Here is a 20,173-nt window from a genome sequence, read left to right on the forward strand (position 1 = left end):
GTCCAATGCCTATGAATGATAATGAAAGGAGAATCCCAAAGATCTCCTGATACTGAGTGTGAGAAGGCTCGTTTGATGATTCCAAACTCCAGCCTTAAATCTTTCCCTAGAAACTAGAGAAATGACTTCCCTCTTCCTCTTCTCTCCTGCTGGCTTTCTCAAGTATAGATGCATGTCTCTGTAGACTGACCACTGTACCAGCCTCACCATTTGGCTTCTTGAAAGGGCTTTGGTAAAAAAACCCTTTAATTTAGTTATTTCCAACCTTCATCCCTTAGAAAAAGTATTGTTTTATAAAAGGGGGGAAGGGACTATTCTAAGGAATTCAACAAAAGGAAATAGGTACCTTTTATGAAAAGGACTTTGAAGCTCTCTGAGCCCACAGCTTAACTGAAATAACTTTAGTAAAGTGTCTCCACACAACACATAGCACCTCCTTTCTTCCCAGCAGCTGGATGGACGGGGTCTGTGTACACAGAGCATCCATTTAAAACGCCTTCACTGGAAGCAGCAATTATGGCAGAAGTATGGCTACTCTTTACTCCCGTAAGTCAAATCCACAGTCCTCCAGGCTGCTCCCTACAGAATTAGCTGTAGGAGAAACAGTAAAGGTCCTGCTGGACTGCCATGAGCAGCCCCGGCGCTCCCCGGAAGCCCCCAAGCCGAGAAGAGAAGGCCACACTGGGAATGTTGGTCCTGGAGGTGGGGTGTGGGGAGGGTATGGTTCTGAGCAGCTGGGCATCATGGAGGCTCCAGATTCTTGTGTAGCAGTCCTGGCCCACTGAGAGAGAGGGGAGACGTGTGGCAGGTTAGTGAGAGAACACAGAGAGCTTGTGTACATGTGGACATGGATCCACAGGAATGGTGTTAAAGGGACCAGCCATCAGTTTCTTTACAGTGACCTGAATGTCTCTTAGCATGCTCTGGTGGAAATGCAAATACAAAGAACAGGGAGCCTGAGCTTTTTGACAGAAAGTTGCACAAAGGAACATGGTCACACTGAATGCTGACCCATAAATGGATGTAAACCCTATGACCAGGTCTCCCGAGATGCTGTGTTTTATTGCACCTAACTTGCCTATCACTCAAATCATGTCCAGCTGGCAGGTGTTTAAACTGCTGCTTACCGCCCTGGCTGGTGTGGCTCAGTGGACTGTGTGCCAGCCTGTGAACCGAAGGGTCACTGGTTCAATTCCCAGTCAGGGCACATGCCTCGGTTGCGGGCCAGGTCCCCAGTTGGGGGAGTGCAAGAGGCAACCAACTGATGTATCTCTCGCACATCAATGTTTCTCTCCCTCCATTCCCTTTCTCTAAAAATAAATAAAATCTTTAAACTGCTGCTTACTAATGTCCAACTCCATGTCCCATCTAGTCTCCCCAACCCCAACAACCTATGATCATTTATTCTGTTTTGGAGTAATTTCTCCCTCAGCTGCTGAAGATGCTGGGGCCCTAAGGGATAGAATTTGATGATTACACTTTTCCCTGCCCCAGGTACCTGCCACCACAATTCCTTCTTCTTCGTGCACGTGCAGGGGCAGGAGCGCGTACTCATTCACGTGCCCTTCGTACTGCTTTACACACTTGGTGGTCCTCAGGTCCCACAGCTTGATCTGTGGGTAGAAGCACAAGGGGCCATTAAGGAGGGTCCCGCAGGTACACTGGTGAACCCCGGGCTCGGAAGCCAGAGAGGGTAAGGCACACTCCAAGGACCACTTCAGGTTAGGAAAAGCTAAGCCTCTAATGCCTGAGGCCTGGAGTCCATCGACGGCACCAGAACCAGCTTCACGGCTGTCTACACCAGACTGGGCTCCCAGTGGGCAGAACGGCAGCTGCCCTGCACAGCTCACCACTTGCCTGCACTCTAGCTGCCCTTCTGTGCTGCTCTCTGGCACGAGGGTCTCTTCTGCAGAGCCCCTCCACCGGACAGACCTCTGGGCCACCCGCTCTGGGGGCTTCAGAAAGTCAGTGCTCCCCTACCGTGCCAGCCATGTCGGATGCCATCAGGCATTGCTCCTCTTGGAGGATTTGCACAGATGTCACTGCTGAGTCGTGGAACAGGCGGGTGGCCTTCCAGTTCTTGCCCTGGTTTCGACAACGCATATCAATGGCAAAGATCTCCCCGGAGCGACAGCCATTAAACAGCAAAGGAGTCTGTGGAAAGAGACACAGCTTGGTACCTCCCTCTAAGGTCCCCCTATCCCAGCCCTCCTGGGGCAGTTTGAGTCTCAGTGGAGTTGGAAGGGTTCCCTATGAAAGGGAAAAAGAACTGGGCCCGATGTGTCCCCAGGGTCCTCCCTACTGGCTGTCCTGGCCCCTTACACCTCACTCCGAAGCCCAAGTGGTGGTGCCCTATCTCCACCAAGATTGTTCGTGGGAAGCTGGAGTGAGGAGTATGGAGTAGGAGAGACCAGAGGTCCAGGGAAGACGCAGTTCCAAACAGAGAGGGAGAATGGCCAAAGAAACCCGAACTGATGAACTTTGTGCAGACTGCTGGAAACAGGTCGGCACGCTGCCTTGTCCACATTTTTAAAGAGAGGTGGCACTTTTCTGTGGGACGTCTTTGAAATGTATTAATGACTAGAATTTTGATTTTTAAATTGATAAAATATGTAACTGGAAAGCTGTGTATGAGACTTAAAAAGTGCTATGAATTGGGACTTAATTTATACATTAAAAAAACTGCTTGTCATACTGGCTAATTCAAGTACTACTTAAGAGTTGCTAACAGCTCATTTAAACAGGAAACTATTTAAAGTCAGTTTAACAAGGCCTTTCTGGATCAGCCACCTTTCACTCAGTGCAGACATATTCAAGTAACCTGTTAATCTTTTCTGATGCCCTTGTTTTCCCCTGTAAAAGAGGGAGGAGGACTAAATGCTACACGGGAATCCAATTTCAATACAGCAAAATTTCCACTCTTGGGAAACTTTCTATTGCCTTCCCAATCCAACCTACCATGACAGCAAACTGCTGGGCCAAAACGTCACTGCTGGTCCCAAATGACAGCCGGTGTCCCGTCACCACGTTGGTCACCAGGACCCACCGAGACAAGCCTGACACAGAGATGAGGGGGAGAGACAAGTGTCACTTGTAGTCTTGGGAAAGGGACTGCTGGACAAAGGGATTGAAGGTCTGATAATCCTTTACTCTGAGAACCTGGGGTGGCGGGCACAGGTCACCTGTACTAAAGCAGTTGTTGGCCTGGATGTTCATGGACCACGCACAGGACCAGGCGCCAGGGATCCGGAAACTGCAGAGCATGCCAGGGCGGTCTCCTGCTGAAAGAAGCAGCAACTGTAAAGCATGGCTGCCCCGCAGGGACAGGGACCTTGCCTTCGCGCTGCCAGGCCAGCCACCACCAGACTTGGGAAACCTCCAGGAGTAGCTGCGGGAGGGTGGTGCAGGGTGGGGGGTGCATTCTATACCATGGCTCCCTTCTGGGTTTTATGGTAGCAAAAACCCAGGCGCTCAGCTGGGATCTCTGGTTGAAAAGTGGTCATTCTGAGAGTGAATATATAAATCTTTCCTGACATCCCAGTAGAAGTATTCAAAATATTAATAGCTATCAGGGAGGCAGTGTGGTGTCAAAGATAAGAGGGCTTCAGTCCCAGATCACACTATTAGATGTGTAACCTCAAGCAAAACATTCTAAAAAATAAACTTTTATTGATAAAACATACATGGAGGGCAAAATTGTAAGTGTACAGTTTAATGAGTTATCACAAAATAAATACAGCCACCACCCAGATTAAGAAACAGAATTTTTCAGTACTCTCCCAATTACTCTCTCCCCAAAGGAACCGCTATCCTGACTTCTACCACCACACATTAGCCGACCTTCCCTTTGCCTCAGTTTCCTCATCTGTAAATTGGTGATAATACTTAATTCATAAACTAACTGTACAATGAAATGCCAGGCACCAGACTAAGCGTCCATGACCTCATTTAATCCTCCATGTAACCTGATGGGGGAGGTATTATCTTCACAGAGGTTAGGCAATCTGTTCAGGTTGGGATTCGTGCCAGGTCTGCCTGAAGCCTGTACTCTTAAGAAGCCTGACCCTTGTCTAATTGATCCTAATTCTCTGAAAGACGGGAAACTTAATATCCAGAATGTTGCCAGGAAGCAGCCCGGAATTCTGAACTGCCTTTAGCCGGAGAGAATGTACGTATCCCTGATAGCACCGGCTGGTCACTTGTGTGCATGATCTGTGCAGGCATCTCAAAGAAATATTTTGATTTCCTGCATTGGTTGCACACACTCTTAACTGTACTGGCTCCCAAAATGACCCGAAAGGAGGGAACATGTAAAGATGCACATGCTTCTAGTACAAATCATGGGTCAGCTTGACGGAGCCCCCACAGGTGCTTCTGCTGACTGTCCCCACCCTGCGAGCTCTGACGGGTGCACAGAGCCTCTGGCTCCCACCCCTCGTGTCCAAGCCTTCGCCGAGGAGCTTACGGTGGGGGTGCTGGCTCCAGCTTCCGGGAGGCAGAGGACAGAGACCTCTGTCACAGCACCCTCTTATTACCCCCCATAAAAAGGACCCAGTACCTGGATGACTATTGACGAACAGTGACGCTGGGAGCAGGGTGGCACAGCCTGGAGTCTCGGCGATTCCCATGAGGCAGAGCCTGGAAAAGCTGTTAAGGACAGTCAAGTACAAGCTCTCCTCTGGGAGGAGAATGGGCATTAGTGCCCTTCAAAAAATTACAAAAATAACTCCCATAAAGCCAGACTTAACACATTTACATTTTCCGTATTTAGTTTCAGGGGTTTTTTTAAAGGAAAAAAATGTCACAGATACAGTTAAGAGCCTTCTTTGATCCCTCCCCAACCCAATTCTCCCTTCTCCATCACCCAGAAAAAAATCACTATTCTAGGCCATGTTACATTCCCACAACATATTTGTCCATGAGCAATATAAAGAATGGTTAACGTTCTAAAAACATCTAAATGACATCACAGAGCATATCTTCTACAAGTTTTCAATCTCCATTGTCTTCTAGATGCATCTGTGCCGATGTCTGTAGTCCCAGTTCCTTCATTTACGCCATTCTTTGTATAAATACAGCACAATTTATTTATCCGTCTTCTGAGGCTAGGCACTTAGGTGGCTTTTCCTTCCTTATTGCTCTGCTGCTGGAATGAGTGTCTTCCCGTCTCCCATTCCTATGTGTGGGAGGCTCTTCTAAGGCAGTGCTTCTTAAACCCAGGGCCAGAATTTGATTGTGCACAACAACGTGATATATATATGCACAGTTGAAAAGTTTTATAAAATATTCGCCCTAAGTATGAAACTCTTGATATTTTCTAGTCTATTTCACGTTTAAAATGCTGCTCACAAATTGACTTGATGGCCCCGGACAGGCAATGACCGGCAGTCTGGAAACTCTGCTCAGCTGTCTGTCCCTCAGATGGCACCGTGGGGTTTTAAGGTTCCTACATCTTCAACCTAAAGTGGTTGTATCATTCACTTCTACCAGCAGCGCTCCCCATTCTCCAAATCTGCCCAATCTTGGCACTGTCAGACTTTGAAAATGTGTGCTTATCTGAATGAGCATAAAGTGACACCTCATTATTTAAATTCGCATTTCCCTGACTACAACTCGGTGTACTGATTCATCTGATTATAGTCATTTGAGTTTCCTTTTTGAATTGTCTGTATATTCTTTGCCTACCTTTCTGTTGCACTGTCTTCTGGCTCATCTGGTTCCTCTCCCTTTCCCTTCACAGCCAAACTTCTCTCTACAGGAACCTATGTTTATCCCCACTCCTTGTCTTTCTCTCTCTAGTCAGCCCACTGAAGTGCAGCTATGACACCCTTCCAGTCAGTTTCTCCCCAAGGTCTCCAACGAGTCATAGTTTCTAAATCTGATGAGCACTCTCCAATCCTGTCCTGTGTCATGCAGCGCAATTTCTAAGTACACACTCTGTGGTCTCCACACCACCACCTCTCTTGGAGCACCGTCCTCGGACTTTTTCCCGTCACGAACATTCCGTGGCCTAGGTCACCTGACCCCAAGCCTCTTGGCCTTGTGCCTCCGCTCCACCCTTGCTCATCACCCCCTCCTCCTGCACAGCCCGCTCAGTCCTGCAGCAGCCTTCTGCCTGAGGCCCGACCCCTGCCAGCCTGTGTAAGACCGGACTCCAGGACCACAATCTTCCATGGGCGTCTCACCTCCCCGAGGATTCAGTCTCACAAAGCCCTACTTAGCCAGAGACATCATGGATTCCAAGCACTACCGCCCGATGTGTCATTCTCTCTCTTGATTCCTTCTTCTGATGGAACCCTACCCCTCCTTCCCGTGTGGGGATCACCTCCAGGAAGGCTGCCCCGATCCCTGCATCCCTCTTGTCTCCAGCTGCCCGCAGACGCCGCTGCACACACAGGCTAATCCCCTGTTGAGCTGCCCATCTCCGTAACTTTGCACAGGGACTGTATATGCTCAAAAGATGTTGATGTAATGAACACACACACACCCCTCATCAAAAAATGTAAATATTTGCAAAGCAATCAGGCAACATTTCTTGACAGTCTGTGGCATGTGTGCATGTCATGTTGCCTTGGATGGTAAGCCCCATGATAAATATCTCTAGAACAGAGGGCGAGGATGTGGGGAGGAAGTCCTTACACACGTGGCCACTTTCAATTACTGTGGCTGAAGCCCAGGTTACAGCCAAACTTCAGATACTTGTAGTTTTAATCCTTTAACAGGCCATAGGTTAACAAAGAGTCCAGTAAGTGTAGAAAAGAATTCAGTCTGACCTTCCACCACTCTTTGGGGAAAAATGCAGAATGCAGGTCTGAACAGGTACCGTTTTGGTAAAAGGAGAAAGTTCCATGTTCTTTCAGCAGAAGCAGCAGGTGCACAAAAGCCTGAAGATTACCTGAAATGACCACCAGAGGGCAAGCCGCTGATAAGCTACAAAAGACCATACTCTTCATACTCTTCAAACCTTATTATACGGATTTCTATCTTCTCCTCAGCCCTCAGGATCATGAAAAAACACTGTTTTAGCCCTGGCACGCTAGCTCAGTTGGTTAGAGCATTGTCCCAGTGCATTAAGGTTGCAGGCTTGATCTTGGGCCAGGGCACATAAAAGAATCTAGCAATGAATGGATAAATAAGTGGAACAAATCAATGTTGATCTCTTTTCCTTACTCTCTCTCAAAAAAAGTCAATTAAAAAAGGAAAGAAAGAAAAATACCATACTGTTTGAAAATAAAAAATGACAGTGAGGTTATTGTTTTCTCTCTTTCAAGGCTTGGTTTCTTCTGTCCTCTGGTAACACATTCACAGTAACAAATGGTCCCATCACCCCAAAGGACCCCAAAAGAAAGTCACATAAAACTTTCAATTTACCAAATACACAGTTTTGTCTTATGTGAAATTTATAACGAGATCTATAATTTAGGTTTTGAGCCCCTTTGAAACAGAGTGCTATGGAATAAATTTGAAAAACAGGTTGTGATTCAGCCATCATTTGTTGGGGACCCATAACATGTCAAGCACTGTGCTAAGTGCACTCACAGATACTAACTGTCAACCTCATGACAACTCATGAAGTAGGTGCTGGTACCAGTAGTCATGGTTTTAAGAACTCATTTATTATGGAAACAAACCAAGACTTGGAAACATGTGGCTTTGGGTCAAACAATATTCTTCCCTGAAGCACATGATGGACAGCTGTCCTGTGCATCAAGGGGCCCAGGGACCCCAGAAGAAGGGCCCGGCTAGCCTGACACTGTACTGCTGTGCTCCTAGCAAAAAAGCCCCAGTGGCCCGCTGGGAAGGCAGAGACTAGAATGAAGAGTGCTCTGGCGAAGGCCATCTCTGGCAGGGACCTTAGGTCAGAGCCCACAGACCCGTGTCCCATGCCAAGGAACCCCTTTTCTCTGGTGCCTGCCCTCCCTCTCCCCCAGGAAGTTCACCCTGGGACCCCTACAGCTCGACTCCTACCTCTCCTTCAGGAGTTTTCCCTGATTTGAGGTTGTTCCCAAGATTTTACTGCTCCTTTCAGCTTCACTCCTCTGCTAAAACACTAGCTCTCAAGTTCCAGAACAGTGTGTGGCACACAATGACCTCAAAGTCACCCCAGGACCTCAACTACTTCTCTGAGCGGCATGGGAATCCCTGTTTGCTACCTAAGTGCACTGTTCTTTCTAAAAGAGTGAGAGTATGTGCAGAATGGCCCAGACCTTTGACTACTAAAATGCCACTTCACAAATCCCATAGATGTCCATGCACAACAGGGCGTGGGCCACCCACCAAACCTCTTCGTCTGCCAAAAGATACAGAATGTGAGAATCCAAGTGATTCAGCGAGGCCCAGCACACAGAGTTTACCTGGTGAGGAAGCACACAGCAAGATGGAAAGATTGGTCTGACTGCCAACTCATGGAGAGAAACAGACAAATGTTTTCTCGTGGAATAACTTGTGGGGTAGACATGTGACTTCTTCAGGTCTTGCTCCTTAAAAAGGGGCTGGAACAAGCATTCTGAGAACAGGGAAGCTTCCTGCCCTAGCACAGAGCCTTAAAGTGGGAAAGGGAGGAAGCAGCCTCCAGGCCTTATAGTCCTTCATTATCAGCATGGCCCTCATAGTGAGACATCTGGTATAACCTCCAGGGCAAGGCTGACTTCTCTTCAATGGCAGGGAACAAACCTGACTCTGAAAGGATACTGTATCTCATTTCACCCAGAAACCGCTTTCAGCCTGTATCTATCTTGGGGCTCATATCCCAACAGAACCGAAAGTCACAGCTTCTTACAGATGCAGCTGTCACCCCACCGCAATTTAAAAGTTGCCCCTTAGGCCCTGACTGGTGTGGCTCAGTGGGTTGAGCACCATCCCACAAACTGAAAGGTCACAGGTTCGAGTCCTGGTCAGGGCACATGCTTGGGGTGTGGGCTAGGTCCCTGGTTGGGGGCCTGTGAGAGGCAGCGATTCGATGTTTCTCTCTCCCTCCTTTCCCCTCCCTCTAAAAATAAAATAACATCTTTTTAAATAAATAAATAAACAAACAAACAAATAAAAGTTACCCCTTAGATGTTAAGCTCCTCCTATCTATGTGAACCTCAGTGTCAGCCACAGGCTGGCTGAGTGGCTGACACAGGGTCCTGATGCACTCGGAGGACCCTCCACCCAGGCTACTGTAGCCCACCTCCCAGGAACAATGTCCTTGGCGTGGGCTCCTTCAAGTCAACTCAATCCTCCTGAGGGGAAAGGCCTTACTAGCAGTTAGAGAAGCACTACTCCAAGCCTCTCCACATCTAGAGTCCTTTCTCTTCCAAGACAAGAAATCTCTGAGGCCCCTCTCTGCCTCTATGGGTTCTCAGGGTCTAAAACTGCATTTCTCCCTTGGGAAAACAGTTCTGCCTTCTTCAAAGTTCCCTCCCCACCTCTGAATCTGGTCGACCACTGCAGTGCCCCTGGGCGCAAAGGCAAAGCGGGCTGCAGGACTACAGGGGAGGGCAGAGTACCTTCCGGTTGGTGAAGTAGAGGTTCTCGTGCATGTGCACCCTGAGGGTGGGGGTCTTCAGGCCGCGCAGGCTGATGACGCCATACTTGGAGCCTCCAACTTTGACATCATTCACTGTGAAGAGCCGGTCACTGTTGGTATCTGCCTGGAAGGGTGCAGTGGATTGTAGGTGACCCCCCAGCCTAAGGCATCTGCCTGTCTCTGACAGCCCCCGTGCTCTGCGCTTTCACCAGGTGCGCGCGCCCATCCAGGAAGCAGGGAGATGACCCCTAACTTGCCCCAACTTGGAGTAGTCATCGCGGGGCAAAGCTAACGGGCGCCTGGTCTCACAGTGCAGGAGCAGGGATGAGGATGGCACTGAGAGGGAGTGTGGCCAGGAAGTCTTGACGTCTGCACAGTCACCACCCTCAGAACTGAGTTTGGAAGAGTCCTAATGTCCACAGAGAGGAGCTGTTCAGATGAGACACGTGGTGACAGAGCATGTGGCCACCATGAAAGCCACACAGCAACGTGGACAGTTAAAAGTGTCAAGAGGTAAAAGGAGCGTATAACATTGTATTCCCAATACGCAGGCACCAGGACCGCCACCAAGTAAAAAAAAAAAAGGTATTACGCCGAAAAAAAAATTATAATAGAAAAGACTGCACTGGGATGTGGGTTATTTTAAGATTTTTTTTTCATTTAAAAAATGTGGTTAATACATATTTCAGAGGAAAAACTATATATACTCCCCTGTTTTTATCTATATTTAGCTGGTGAAACTACACTCACTTTGCAAGTGTGCCAGGGAGAAAAGTTATGTTCCTGAAAAATCATTACCAGTGACTAGAGTCAGATCTGAAAAACTGATCCTGGTGGCAAACCACCCTTCCCAGCCGCCTGATCACGCCAACCAGCCAGTCAGGGTAACCCTGGGGGGTGGGGAGTGTCTTCCAAGGGCCAGCTCACAGCTTGTATGAGACAATGTGTGAGGCCTAGGGCACTCAGGGTATACGAATCAGCACATGCAGAGTGAACTCTGCCCCCATTTACCAAAAACCCCAGGAACACCTCACCTCCACCTAGTTTATGAAGAACCTCAAGGAAGGGGCTCCTGAGGGGAACCGACTGCAAGAAAGTATTCAGGTCAGACTCAATCTCCAAACAGATATGGGGGGTAAAGCCACAGGAGAGGTGTGAGTCCTGGCCACTAACACCCCTTATAAGGAAGGGCTCTGCTAGTCGAGGTCTCCTGGGGCAAGATGTCAAGGGTCAGCTCTGTAGCTTCAGCCCTCCATCCTGTGAGCAGATGGTCAGGCCGAGGCCCTGTTTTCAGTCTCTCTCACTCTCCTTGGCTTTCCCTAGGCCTCCAAGTAGGACAGGGCTTGCTGGTCAGGCCATACTCTACTGTGGCCTCGAGCCCCAGTCTGGCTGAGCAGTTGGCTCCTTCCGTTTCCAGTGGACTCTCTGCCACCATTTCCCTGGTCCCTGGACTCAAGCAGTTGGCCCTGCCTTCCAGCCTGGGTCTAACCTCAAGCAGAGAAGGCTTTCTGCTCCCTGCAAATAGTGTCATGGAAGTTGCATGTGCAGGCCCTGGGTCACAGGCCTAGAGGGCCCTGTTCCTCAGGCAAGGACGGCAAGCAAGGGCATAACATGCTGTAGCTGCTGAGGACACTGGAGCTCCAGGCCTGGCCACCCAATCCTGCCCAGCACAGGAAAGAATACAAGCTCCCGATCCTCTGTGTACCCTTTTGATGTCTTTCCATCGCACCCAAGGAAAAGTTACTTTGCGGTAATTCTATCAATGCGAGGAGGGCCCTAGCTCTCATGTCAAATGACAGAACTGTAGTAGGGTAACAATGGCCACCATGGCCTGCCCTGCCACCTTGGCACCTGCCAATGGGTAGCGAGTAGGTGCTTGTTAAAACTATTAAAAACCTAGCGGACACTTGCTTTTACCAACTGGCATCTACACAGCCGGCCTAGACGGGAGCTGATGCTAGGGCATGAAGTGTCGTGGGTGGCAGCGACACCCTCGGCACCATGCACAGCTCCCTCCCACTCACCAGTATGAGGTTAAATCGGTCGCTTGCCAAAGCGGAGGGATCCGAACTGTGAATCTGAACCTTTTTCCTCTGCATGCAGCTCACTCGCAGCTCGTGGGCTAAACTGCAGAGGGGAAAGAGAGGGCAGGGAGGGCATGGGCACCATCCCCAGGGGCCCATGAGGAAGGTCCAGGGGTACTGCCCCGCCCCGTGCCCTGAAGACCACCTCCCCTAGTTGGTTCTCTCCATACTATTTCTCAGCAATGGAAAAAAGCGAGACCCCAAATAAATTCAATTTTAGAACTCTTAGGAAAACTAAAGCAAAGAAACAGGTGGCCCATTAAGAGCGTCAAGGAAAGTCAGAACTACAGGAATACATTTCTAGATCATCTAGTACAATTCTTTCTCATGAGACCGAAAGGTGTCGTCTGTGAATTGAAACCTGCCGAAGGCACACGGCCGATGGGAAGAGCCCAGGCACGTGGCCGCCCATCTTACCGCCCCTTCCCTCTCCACATCATGCTACCTCTCCACTAGGGGCAAAGTGTGTTTTAGGGTGAAGAACAGGTCTTTTCAACCAGATCTTTTAACTCTTTAGGGAAATAAAGGAGAGGCATGTTCCTTCCTGCCCTGGCTCCGACCCCCTGTACGGCTGGCCCACATGGAGGTGGCCCTGATCCGAGATAAGAGAGCTGTGTCCCCTACAAGCCACCCAAACTCCTGTTGTTTCTTCACCTGCCCACACAGTGGGGGGCAGCAGACACAGGGGTTAGGAGGCAGGCATCGGAGCCAGACAGATCCCACTCTTTCCAGCTTTCCCCTGAGGAAAATTACTCCACTCTGAGCCTCAGTCTCTTCTTCTAGAAACTGGGGGAAGTATCGACCTATCTCACAGGGTTTTCGTTAAAATTATATCAGGAACCACAAGTATTTAGATAAAAGTTTAGTATACATACATCTATTTAATGTTCCTTTTTTGGTGACAACTTATTAGGTAAGGAGAAAAGGCGGCAGAAATCTCACAGGATTGAAGTTACGAGACCTGCTACTAAACATGATTTACGAGTAACGGAGGAAACATCCTGAGAAATTTCTGCCAAATTCTCTGCCTAGGTCCCTTGTCCGCTCTCCCTGGCCTCCTGCAGGATTCTCCCCCTGGCTCTAGAGGGAAACCGACTCTCTCAGCGCTGATTTCAGCAGCAGAGGCAGGCGGGGAGAAGCAGCCCCTCCATTGTGAAGGCTCCTCACAAAGCAGCTCTGCGGTCTCCTAATTGGATTCTTGGACCATGGGAATAAAAAATAGAAAAAGAACACTCACGAAGAAAACATAACGAGGCACTGACTTACCGGCAGTAACTGGGGACACTGAGAAAACCCAGCTTGCTTTTTTGTAGCAAGGAATAGGCATTAAATCCCATCCTGGTTATTTTCTGGGGGGGGAAAAAAAGATTCAGTGGTTTTATGCTGTGAAATAACAGAGGATATCTTTAGTTCCATAGGATGCAATGAAGAAACAGGTACTAAGTTGGCAGAAGTTATATGCATATAAATCTAACAGTCTCCTTGGCAAGAGGAAAAGCACACCACAAGAAAGAATGTATAAGCTGGAAGGTCTGCTCAGAGCTCCTGTCCAAGCCCCCCAAGTCAATTTTCTATTTTCTTGGAGAAGCAGCCACCAACCTAGTGAGTGTGGGGATGGCCCTGGACACTCCTGTCTGCATCATGCTTTCCATTTGACCTATGGTGACCCCACGGCCCGGATTTTAAATTCTGTTGCCCCACATCCATCAAAATGTCCTGGCATCTAATACCCAGAAGGGATACAAGAAACCCTCACATCCAAACCATATACCCTAGTTTTCCATTTAAAATATACAGATACTGGAACACTATCATGCTGCTTTTCAAGATTCTCCCAGGGAAGGACAAAATGTTGGAATCACTGATGAAACTTTGCACACAGGGAAAAGTAGAGTGGGAGGAGATTGCTCGCTTGGGCTTATTATCTTCATCAGGTTCCTGTGAGGGAAAATTCTGCGCCACGCTCCCTGAAGTGCACTAAGCTGAGCGTCACCGGGGCGTTTAACTGGCACTTGCTTTCGGCAGTGGATGGAGGCTGGCGGGCGTGCAGGGACCAGGGCAGCCCCGGGAGGGGGAGCCCACCTTTCTCTGCTTGTCCTCTTCCTCCAGCAGCCGCAGTCTTTTGTGCTCCATTTCCTTCTGCTGGATGCTCTCCTTTGTGAGGGGGTTGCAGTTGTTGTGTCCGGGGAGCAAGCGGAAGTACCGATTCTTTTCAGGGTCAAAGTAATACCCTGGTAGATCTTTAGTCAAAAGAAATAAAATCCCACTTAAAACACTGTGACCTGACCCACAGAGAAAGGAGCCCAGTGGCCTGTCCACTGCCCCTCAAGGCTGTCTGTCTTTTCTAAGGAGCAGGAGGTGAGCTAACATTTTCAGTCACCATCCTGGGCCCAGTTCGGTCCTGGGGGGAGCTGTTTGCCTCAGGATCACAGTTCCTGACGTATCCAGCTCCTCCCTTTAGTGTTTCCATCCACTCGCAAAATTTCCTCTAAGCCCAGAATGAGCTGGAGGCACACGTGGAGTATATCCACACGCATGTGAAGACACACCAGGCTGCAGTGGAAGGGCAGCCAGAACAGACGTAACCGGCTGACGAGGCAGGACCAGGTTTCATCCCTCCCTGGAGGCAGGGCCAGGGGAGTCCCGTCCAGCAGACTGCCTTACCTGGCACAGAGGAACTGGCAGCTGTGCCGGATGAGGTCGATGGGACCTCCTCGTCGCTGTGGTCAGAATCGGGCGGGCTTTGCTGTGCCCCAGTGTCACACCTGTTGACACACAGTTATGGTAACCTGAAGTCATGGGCTTGAGACCCAGTCATTCTGTGACTGTGGGGTGCTGGCAGGGGGCAGGCCAGGCAGTTCCACAGCCTTCACCCCGACCCTCTGGCCTTTGATTACTTGGGGAGCACTAACCTCGCTTTTCCTTAAAAGTCATTTATCTACTGCAAAGATACCTATTGGTGCAGGTTTTGTTCCTCATCGTTAAGGAGATGCATGCCATAGTAATACCTTTTTCTTATCTCCTCACTTGAGCATTTTGTGAAGTCTTGTGGAATTTTCCAGATGAAAAGGACAACAGAAATCTTTGCCAGTAAGAATTCTACCAGCTGGACTCATTTGTCAGCTCAGCAGCAGTTACAAGGTCAGGTGAATTTCATTCCTTATTGCATTCAGCAGTACAAAGAGTTTAAACTGTACTTGGCTGCCCAACCTTACAAATGGAGAAACTGGGGTTCAGGGCACAGAGGTGATTTGCTCAGTAATACTGGGATAGAACCATGGTTTAAACACTCATTTTGCAAAGCCACAAGCAGCTTTTATAGCAATTATAAGCTAAAGGATATAATGATATAGCAAAAGACCTAATTTTAGAATCCTGATAAAATCCTATTTAGAATCAAGAACTTCCCCTCTGTCCCCACACCAAAAAGAGTACGAACTGTGAAACTAGGTTGAAGGAATAAAAGAACTTTCTCTTTTGTCTATAAATACTAACTATACATGATTTCAGGGAAAATTTATTCTCCCTTTTTATGGCCCAGAGCTTCCTGAGGCAGCTCATCTGTGATCAGCAGCAGGAGCACGGGATTAAGTGTCATGACAAATGCCTATGTTTCTAGTCCAAGGACTGCTAGTTCAAAAACTGCTGCTCCATTCTTTCCACAAGGAGCCCAGAAGGTAGCTGTCCAGTGTGTTTCCACGCAACTCTGCCAAAGCTGACCACATTTTACTACACCTTGTGCTCTTATGGGAAGGCCTGGGACCCAAAATGTATCCATGGTTCTCCTTCCAAAACAAACACTGGGCACCGTCCTGATCTACAACATTGGTCAAGTCTGGGACTTAGGCTTAGAGTGGTATTTTATTTTGCATTTCACGAGGTCCACCACGCACGGAGGGTCTGATCAGAGCCAGGCAGCCCATGAGGGGCTTTATATACATTATTGAGAACGTCACAAGGGAAGTATTGTACAAGAGTAACTCTGAATGATTAACTAACTTGCCTGTAGGAAAAAGCAGGGTGTCAAACTCAGACCTCTTAACTCGAAAGCCTTTGTTCTTTTCACAGCATTCTGATGCTTTTGTTACTGTTTGGGTTAATCTGTTCTAGAGAAGCACCCTGGCATTTGACATCATCTGACCTTATAACTAGAAATCTGTTCATTTTAAAAAGGGTTCTGGAGTGTTTGGCATACAGGTCTCCTTTGGTGAGGAGGGGGCTGTGCAGACTTATGACCAGAGTCACGCCAGTAGCCCTGAGCTGCGAAGTGGTGTCCTTTCCTGGCATTGGGTGATGGGGTGGGGGTGGATCTTGTTTCTGACACTAGACTGCTTATATTTCCTTCATGAAGAAAAACACATAGAGTGTAGAAAATGTTTACACTCGAATTTCAACTAAGCATTGACTAGGCTTTATTTATTTATAAAAGAATCACCATTTTAAAAAATATTTATTTATTTCTAGAGAGAGCGGAGGGGAAGGAGAAAGAGGGAGAGGAACATCAATGTGTGATTGCCTTTGGCATGCCCCCTACTGGGGACCTGGCCTGCAAGGCAGGCATGTGCCCTGACTGGGAATTGAACCAGAGACCCTTTGACTCGCAGGCCAGCATTCAATCCACTGAGCCACAACAGCCAGGGCTAGGCTTTATTTTTAAAGCTGGGTGGTAGGTACAGGGCATTCACTGTGTTATTCTTTATATTTCTTTGTGTTTTTAAATTTAAATTGTTATACACACACACACACACACACACACACACACACACACACACGGAGCTATTCTCTCAGGGCTTAGACTGAATTAATGAAATTACATTTCCAGAAAGCTATTTTAATTGGATGAAAAAAAAAAGACGGGGGAGGGCACACTACAAAATGGAGAAACAACTCCCCTCCAGTTTTATCAGATAATGTCTAATCCTAAGCCTATGGTTAATGTTCTGGCCCAAAGTCATGGTCACTCTGCGAAGAGAGTGTGGCCATTGTCTCCTCACTACCGGAAGTGTGGCCAGCAGGCCGACCTGCAGCAGCAACATCCCCTAGGAGCTTATTAGAAATGCAGACTTTCGTTGGGCCCCACTTCAGACCCTGCATTGACGAGGCCCCTGTGAGGGCGCCGGACAATACTAGAACTAGAACAGCACTGGAAAACAGCACTTGCCTCTCATTTGAACTGTGTTGTCGGAACCTAGGGTTCTGCCGTTGGCTCCTTCTTCCCTGTCTTCTACTTTTCCAGCTGCCTTTATGCATTTCCGCTCCTAGATGAAAAAAAGAAAGAAAACTGAATGCACATGTGTGTGCATGCACTTTTCTCTTCTGTTCACTTCTTGACAGTTCCTTCACACTCAGAACTAGGCCCAACCTGGGTTATCACCAACGCTGCCAGACCAAGCCTCACCTGCAAAGGGCTGCCCTCCTGGTGGAGACACTGATAGAATCCAGGGTGTTTGCAGCCACTTCTCTGGCTGCAGTTCTCTCACCTTGCAGTTGGCCTAACAACCTGCTACCCTCGGTTCCCTGGGTCACCGTGTAAGGTAGTAATAGACTCCCACTATTTAAGACAACAGTTGGAGCCTCGCAGAACTCTCTTAGGTTGTCGTCTTTCTTTTCCTTACCAGCACATAATTTTTCTTTCAATCAACACACATCCTACTTGCAGAGAATAGTTGACAATGAACACTTTCTCCTACAATTTTAGTATTGAGCAGGGAAAATTGTGAACATAATTAATTGGGGGCCAGAGTATATGACTTCTCCATATGCTTTCTAAAGAGCATTTTTACCTTCTGAAGTATACTGGCTGTTAAAGGGGAGCCTGTGCACATGCTTTTTTCTTTGAAATAAGGAAGGAGATGAAAGCACTTTTTTTTTTTTTTTTGCATAATGTGTTTATTCAATTTAAGAAATATATCTGACAAATTCAACACTCTAGGCACTACAAATACACAAAGACATAGTACCTGTCCTTAGAGCACCTGCCATCTAGCTGGGCCATATAGGAGAGTAATACTAAGAATAATTAACTTTTGTACAGACTTAAATGTGCATTTCACACATCATAACTAATCATTCCAACACCTCGTAGACATTATTATCTTTATTTTACAGAGGATAAAACCAAAGAGGAAAGTGGTTCAATAACTTAGTAAAGATTAACACAGATAAGGGCTGAGATTTGAAGTCGGGTCCTCTGCAGGATTAACTGAAGTTAAGGGGAGATGCATTCTAGTTGGAGAGGAGCAGAAGCAGAGCTCAAAGAGCATCATCAGACAGTGGGTATTACAGTTTGGCTGGAATATGCCATTCATGAGGGGGAACGGTGAGAAATAAAAAGTGGAGTATAGATTTAAATGTTATAATTAAGTAAGCTTGCTTTAGAGTAGAATTTTAAGAAGTCACTTTATGCTCAAAATTTTAGTTGAGGCTAGTATCTTTTCCTGTTTTTTAATATTTAAACTAATTTAATTTTTATTTTTATATATTTTATTCATTATGCTATTACAGTTCTCCCTTTTTTCTCTCTCCTTTATTGCACCGCCCCCCCCACCCCCAGCATTCCCGTCCTTTAGTTTATGTCCATGGGTAAGTATAAGTTCTTCGGCTTCTCCATTGCCTATACTATTCTTAAGAAAATAGAGGAAAAATAACGAAGGATATACAAAGTGAAATAAAGAAAAATATACAGGGAAACAACAGTCAAGGGAAGGAAACTGGGACTCAAATCAATGATTTGGAGCAAAAGGAAGAAATAAACATTCAACCAGAACAGAATGAAGAAACAAGACTTCAAAAAAATGAGGAGAAGCTTGGGAACCTCTGGGACAGCTTTAAACATTCCAACATCCGAATCATAGGGGTGCCAGAAGGAGAAGATGATGAAGAAATTGAAAAGTTATTGGAAAAAATAATGAAGGAGAACTTGCACAATCTGGCAAAGGAAATAGACTTCCAGGAAGTTCAGAGAGTCCCAAAGAAATTGGACCTGAGGAAGCACACACCAAAGCACATAATTCCATTACACAAGATTAAAGATAAGGAGAGAATCTTAAAAGCAGCAAGAGAAAAGGGAACAGTTATCTACAAAGGAGTTCCCATAACACTATCAGCTGATCTCTCAAAAGAAATCTTGCAGGCTAGAAGGGGCTGGAAAGAAGTATTCAAAGTCAAAGGTAAGGGCCTATATCCAAGATTACTCTATCCAGCAAAGCTATCATTTAGAAGGTAAGGGCAGATAAAGTACTTCCCAGATAAGGTCAAGTTAAAGGAGTTCATCATCACTAAGCCCTTATTATATGAAATGTTAAAGAAACTTATCTAAGAAACAGAAGATCAAAAACCATGAACAGTAAAATGACGACAAACTCAACAATCAGCAACTGAACCTAAAAAACAAAAACAAAGCAAACAACAAGAACAGGAACAGAATGATAGAAATGGAGATCACATGGAGGGTTTATCAGTGGGGAGGGTGTGGGGGGAGAATGTGGGAAAAGGTACAGGGAATAAGCAGCATGAATGGTAGGTACAAAATAGACAGAGGGAGGTTAAGAATAGTATAGGAAACAGAGAAGCCAAAGAACTGACATGTCCAACCCACGGACATGAACTGAGCTGTGGTGGATGGTGCTGGGGGGTGGGGGGCACAGTGCAGGGTGGAGGGAATAAAGGGGAGGGGAAAAAAAAATAGGCCAACTGTAATAGCTTAATAAAATGTACTTTTAAAACAATCTTGTATAGCCTGAATCTATCACTCAATCTTCAAAATATCACACGTTTTCACAATGGAAATCACATTAGTTTTTAAAAGGACTGAACTATGGTCCATGAATCAGTTTTGTAAGTTTCAGGCTTTCTCCACACTTGGTGATTTTTTTCCTCCATTCACTGGAGACACTGACGACATCTTATCGAATACATTTTAAAATCACATTCAAATGCCATACAAAATCAGAAAAAAACTTCTGGGACTGAATGCAAGTGAATAGATTACAAATCTATTTCCCTTTTTTCCCCCAACTTCTACTTTTGAGTGCAGAGTACCTGTTAGCATCAAAGCACCAGAAGTCTGAACCTACATTCTAGAATTCAGCATTTACTCAACCACTTCCATGTCAACCTATGACTATGAGTTGGGGCTATTTTGATATAAAGAAAAGGAAGAAAAATTTAGTGAATATAGTACTTAACTGAACAATTCACACATTCTGTAACAAATTTCTTGATTTGCTGGTGGAAACATAAAATGCCCTCAGCACTTTGGAAAGTTTTGCAATTCCTCAAAAGGTTCAACATAGTTACCATATGACCCAGAAAAAATAGGCAGAAATGAAAACACATGGTCAAAATACAAAAATTTTGACAGGAACATTCATAGCAGCATTATTCATAATTGCCTAAAAGTGGAAACAGCCCATATTTCCTTCAGTTGATGAATGTATAAAAAATGTGGCACATTCATTTTTATTTGGCCATAAAAAGAATGAACTACTGATACATGATACAACATGGAGGAACCTTGAAATATGCTAAGTCAAAGAAGTCAGACACTACATTGTATGATACGGTGTGTACAAAATTT

The 20,173-nt window shown here is 46.7% G+C and overlaps 1 protein-coding gene and 1 pseudogene across 1 annotated transcript in view; both read right to left on the bottom strand.

Moving 5' to 3' along the window:
- Positions 1–20,173, bottom strand: part of DCAF4 (DDB1 and CUL4 associated factor 4) — a 24,607-nt gene continuing 4,434 nt past the window's right edge. The window contains exons 2-13 of the mRNA XM_054567331.1: positions 14,260–14,360; positions 13,678–13,835; positions 12,862–12,944; positions 11,536–11,638; positions 9,492–9,635; positions 8,305–8,354; positions 4,559–4,638; positions 3,183–3,281; positions 2,959–3,056; positions 1,981–2,154; positions 1,499–1,613; positions 1–781 (exon numbers count right to left, since the gene is read on the bottom strand). Coding sequence (XP_054423306.1) covers positions 588–781; positions 1,499–1,613; positions 1,981–2,154; positions 2,959–3,056; positions 3,183–3,281; positions 4,559–4,638; positions 8,305–8,354; positions 9,492–9,635; positions 11,536–11,638; positions 12,862–12,944; positions 13,678–13,728 — 1,191 coding nt within the window. The 5' untranslated portion in view covers positions 13,729–13,835; positions 14,260–14,360 and the 3' untranslated portion in view covers positions 1–587. The remainder of the gene's footprint in view (positions 782–1,498; positions 1,614–1,980; positions 2,155–2,958; positions 3,057–3,182; positions 3,282–4,558; positions 4,639–8,304; positions 8,355–9,491; positions 9,636–11,535; positions 11,639–12,861; positions 12,945–13,677; positions 13,836–14,259; positions 14,361–20,173) is intronic.
- Positions 17,524–20,173, bottom strand: part of LOC129066082 (CBY1-interacting BAR domain-containing protein 1-like) — a 13,989-nt pseudogene continuing 11,339 nt past the window's right edge.

The sequence above is a fragment of the Pteronotus mesoamericanus genome, unplaced genomic scaffold (assembly GCF_021234165.1).
Source record: "Pteronotus mesoamericanus isolate MK-2021 breed Mesoamerican mustached bat unplaced genomic scaffold, CSHL_Meso_final contig_182, whole genome shotgun sequence".
NCBI lineage: Eukaryota > Metazoa > Chordata > Mammalia > Chiroptera > Mormoopidae > Pteronotus > Pteronotus mesoamericanus.